The sequence below is a fragment of the Prionailurus viverrinus genome, chromosome B2 (assembly GCF_022837055.1).
Source record: "Prionailurus viverrinus isolate Anna chromosome B2, UM_Priviv_1.0, whole genome shotgun sequence".
Classification (NCBI taxonomy): domain Eukaryota; kingdom Metazoa; phylum Chordata; class Mammalia; order Carnivora; family Felidae; genus Prionailurus; species Prionailurus viverrinus.
In genome coordinates, this window is record NC_062565.1 from 124024824 (window position 1) to 124029113 (window position 4290).

At 55.9% G+C, this 4290-nt stretch overlaps 1 protein-coding gene across 2 annotated transcripts; it reads left to right on the plus strand.

Moving 5' to 3' along the window:
• On the plus strand, positions 1-3456 carry SLC35D3 (solute carrier family 35 member D3). Of its 2 annotated transcripts, XM_047859524.1 has the most exons (3): positions 1-613; positions 1649-2491; positions 3304-3456. In XM_047859524.1, exons 1-2 carry the CDS (start codon positions 175-177, stop codon positions 2476-2478), a joined length of 1269 nt encoding a protein of 422 aa, XP_047715480.1. In that variant the 5' UTR covers positions 1-174; the 3' UTR covers positions 2479-2491; positions 3304-3456. The 2 variants fall into 2 exon arrangements, with proteins under 2 accessions (XP_047715480.1, XP_047715478.1); XM_047859522.1 differs by having other exon boundaries at positions 1649-3456.
• The last annotated feature ends 834 nt before the right edge of the window (positions 3457-4290 follow it).

Below are 4290 nucleotides of genomic sequence, written 5' to 3' on the forward strand. Positions count from 1 at the left end.
CGAGGACGCCTGGCTGGAGCTGCCCTCTGCGGGGAGCCGGCGCCCCCTGCCCTTGGCCGCGGCGTTGGGCGGACACCCCCGCCGCCCTCGCTCCGCTGCTCCCGGCTCTCTTCTCCGCTCTCCTTCCGCAGGTCCCGGAGCTCCGCCACCGCCGGGTGCGGCGCGGCAGGCGCGATGCGGCAGCTCTGCCGGGGCCGCGTGCTGGGCATCTCGGTGGCCATCGCGCACGGGGTCTTCTCGGGCTCCCTCAACATCCTGCTCAAGTTCCTCATCAGCCGCTACCAGTTCTCCTTCCTGACCCTGGTGCAGTGCCTGACCAGCTCCACGGCGGCGCTGAGCCTGGAGCTGCTGCGGCGCCTCGGGCTCATCGCCGTGCCCCCCTTCGGCTGGAGTCTGGCGCGCTCCTTCGCTGGGGTCGCCGTGCTCTCCACGCTGCAGTCGAGCCTCACGCTCTGGTCCCTGCGCGGCCTCAGCCTGCCCATGTACGTGGTCTTCAAGCGCTGCCTGCCCCTGGTCACCATGCTCATCGGCGTCCTGGTGCTCAAGAACGGCGCGCCCTCGCCCGGGGTGCTCGCCGCTGTGCTCATCACCACCTGCGGCGCCGCCCTGGCAGGTGAGCCCGACCCCCGCCCGCCCCCGGCCCACCCTACCCCACCGGACCGAGGCTACGAGGATCGCTTAGTGCCAGGCCCGCACTTCCAGTGGGGAGACCGAGGCAGAGAGAGACTTTGAATGTGGTTGCTCGGCTCGCGCACGGGACTTCTGGGACCCCGCCGAGCCTTTCCCGGCGCTCCGACTTCCTCCTTCAGAGCGTACCCCTCCCCCCAGTCCTGGCTTCCGACCCCCGCCCCTGCCTAACTAGCTATCGCCCTCTCCGCTTTCCCAGCTCACCGCCTCCCCTCTCCACCCTCCCCTCTCCTCCGCCCCGCACCCCTTCCTTCCTCCGGGAAGGGTCGAGAGCCTCCGGAGCCGGGGCAGACTGGGTTTGCAGGAGGCGGGGGCGGTGAACTTCCCTGGGTCACGCGGGGCTGGAGTGGTGGGGGGCGGGGGACGATGGAAACCAAGCTTGAGCCGCCTGAGCTAGTTTAGGGTCTCTGGCCCCGCGCGAGGCGCTCCCGGCGCCAGGAGGGGTGGGGGCGGGGGTGGGTGGATTAAGACCCACGTGAGGGCCGAGCTTGAAGGACTGAGCCGGGTGGGAGCCGGCGGGAACCGGGAACCTTCACACGGAGGTCGAGAGGGAGGCGTTCGCTCGGCGACCAGCCCGCCTGGGGTTGGAAGACACTGGCTGGGGATCCGTCTTCCTTCCGCGGCCCAACAGAGCGGGGGCAGCGTACGACGCTCCTGGGTGACCTCCGTGCCTACCCCGAGGGTATCTGCTCCCTCCCGGTCCTTTGTCGTGCACAGCACTAGACAGGGTGCCCCCCCCACCCCCGCCCCGGATATGCAGGAAGGCGCCTCCGCTCACGCTTGGAACTGGGCATTGGCTGAGCCTGGCCTCTCCGATTTATGCCCGTGGGCAGACCTGGGACGCGAACCCTATTCACTCTCCAAGGCTAAGCGTTGCCCCAGTGAATACCGACCCGCGCCAACCCGGTGTCTTCTCTTTTTCCTTCCTGCCCTGGCTCCGTGGTTCTCTGGGGCGCTCCAGGAGCCGGCGACCTGACGGGCGACCCCATCGGGTACGTAACGGGCGTGCTGGCAGTCCTGGTGCACGCAGCCTATCTGGTGCTCATCCAGAAGGCCAGCGCCGACACGGAGCACGGGCCGCTCACCGCGCAGTACGTCATCGCTGTGTCCGCCACCCCACTGCTGGTTGTCTGCTCCTTCGCCAGCACCGATTCCATCCGCGCCTGGACCTTCCCCGGCTGGAAGGACCCGACCATGGTCTGCATCTTCGCGGCCTGCATCTTGATCGGCTGCGCCATGAACTTCACCACGCTGCACTGCACCTACATCAACTCGGCGGTGACCACTAGCTTCGTGGGCGTGGTGAAGAGCATCGCCACCATCACAGTGGGCATGGTGGCCTTCAGCGACGTGGAGCCCACCTCTCTGTTCATTGCCGGCGTGGTGGTGAACACCCTGGGCTCCATCATTTACTGTGTGGCCAAATTCTTGGAGACCAGAAAGCAAAGCAACTACGAGGACCTAGAGACGCGGCCCAGGGGAGAGGAGGCACAGCCAAGTGGAGATCAGCTGCCATTCGTCATGGAGGAGCTGCCCGCGGAGGATGGAAATGGAGGGTCAGAAGGGGGCAAGGCAGCAGGTGGCTCCACTCAGAAGGGTGGGCCAGAGGCAAGGGGTGGCCCCAGAGGAGTCCCGCTGGTGGCTCGGAGTTCGCAGATCACACGTGGCCCAGAGGAAGTGAGCAAGAGGTCACTGAAGGATGCTTACCTCGAAGTGTGGCGGTTAGTCAGGGGAACCAAATATATGAAGAAGGATTACTTGATAGAAAATGAGGAGTTACCCAGTCCTTGAAAAGGAAACACATGTATGTATATATGTACATACGCTTATTTTGTATGTTCGAGATACCATATTTTAATGAGGGGCCGCACAGTTTTATTCTTTGAGGAGTGGGGAAGGCAAGCAAAGAAAGAAGCTGAAACGCACTGGCAGCAACAGAATTAGCAGCTGCGTGAATTATTTAGCCTGAGTTTACCTGAGGCATCACAGAGACAAAGGAATGTGAAGGTGCTGAACAAAGTGAGGCGGCAGTCTCAGCTGCAGACGGGATATGTTCAGTGCAGGCTGCACGTGAATTTTCTGTCTTTATAACCATAACCGAAGGGCAGCATGCACTAGGAGTTCCTCAACCCACCCCCTCCAGAGATGGAGTGTAGACAGGATGACAGCACTTAATAAGCTCAAAGAGGACATACGGGGATACATCTTCAGTGATAGAACTGCAGTGTTCATGGCCAGCTGAGCAAGAGTATATTACTGAAGTTATTATGCACATGCATATATACGTACGTATATACGTATACGTACATATATACACACGTATATATTGAGTTGACGTTTACTGTTTATAGTCATCTGAAATATCAGGTTTACTCTCATTTTTCTTCACTCAAAAAAACAATTAAGTGCTCTGTTACTCTATTATATATTGGTAGAAAATGTTAAAGCTGTTTTGAATATATGAGTTCATAGCTTCAAACCCGAAGGTCGAAGTTGGCTTTTAGTAATTATAAAAATATTTTAAAGGTTGTTTGGGTTCATTGCTTCATAATATCTATTATTGAATGCCATAACCTTTTGAGAAGCCAGTCTTACTGCGTCCTGTATTCTTTCAAGCAAATGCAAAGGCTGAGAAATAATTCGGTGTTCACTGAAGCCCAAGCAGAAGTGAGACCATCCAGTTAAGCCGGCTCTCCCAAGTCACCCTGCACATCCCAGACCCTGTGACAAAAACAGCAACTGCTATATTCACTTTATGATATTTTTCTATCTTAAATTTGTCAAAATAAAGTATGAGTCTCTCTGCTAAAAGATACATTGTTATATATTTGTTTTAGACACATTTGGGCTCTATTGTTGTGGTGTAGTTTGTGTGTGTCTTCAATGTGTGTGGTGTCTGATATCCTGTGTAGGGGCCACCCCATGGAGAAGTTCCTAAATTAGCTTGGCAGTCCACTGTAAAAGTAACAACAACCACCACCACCAGGAAAACATTCTCATTTTCCAGTCAAGGGAACTGTTACAAAGTAAAATAAAATACTGTCTCCACCCGAGGTCGGAAAAGTCCTCCACGGCCAACATCAGTTAATATGGAACCTGGGTTGTAATGGTAAAGAGCGCACCCAGAGGGAAGTCTTTCTTTCAGCTCCCTCCAGAGAGGTAATTTGAGAGAAGGCACTTTCATTATTTGCCAGCATGTTCCTGAGGCTCTCAGATGGCAGTATCCTCTATGTTTCGTTATTTTCCAAAACATCCCAACAAAACGCAAAGCAGACTCAAAAACGGAAGTCTCAGCTTCATCAGTTTGGATCCACGCGCTGGGTAAGCAAGTGGGAACTATGGCGGTTTGTGATTGGTGCTGGTTTATTGGTTGTTACAGTCCTCATTTCCATAGGTACCTCTACAAGCCATTTAAGATGTGAGAGCCCTCATATGTCTGCCGTTAAAGACGGTTGGCTAGGGTTAGAATGACTTCTTTTTTTTTTAATTTTTTTTTAACGTTTATTTATTTTTGAGACAGAGAGAGACAGAGCATGAACGGGGGAGGGGCAGAGAGAGAGAAGGAGGCACAGAATCAGAAGCAGGCTCCAGGCTCCCAGCCAT

Bases quoted from the DNA above. Each gene is read 5' to 3' on its own strand.
- SLC35D3 (XM_047859522.1), top strand. From the start codon at position 175: ATGCGGCAGCTCTGCCGGGGCCGCGTGCTGGGCATCTCGGTGGCCATC. The intron at 614-1,648 runs GTGAGCCCGACC...GGGGCGCTCCAG, and splicing joins CTGCGGCGCCGCCCTGGCAG to GAGCCGGCGACCTGACGGGC.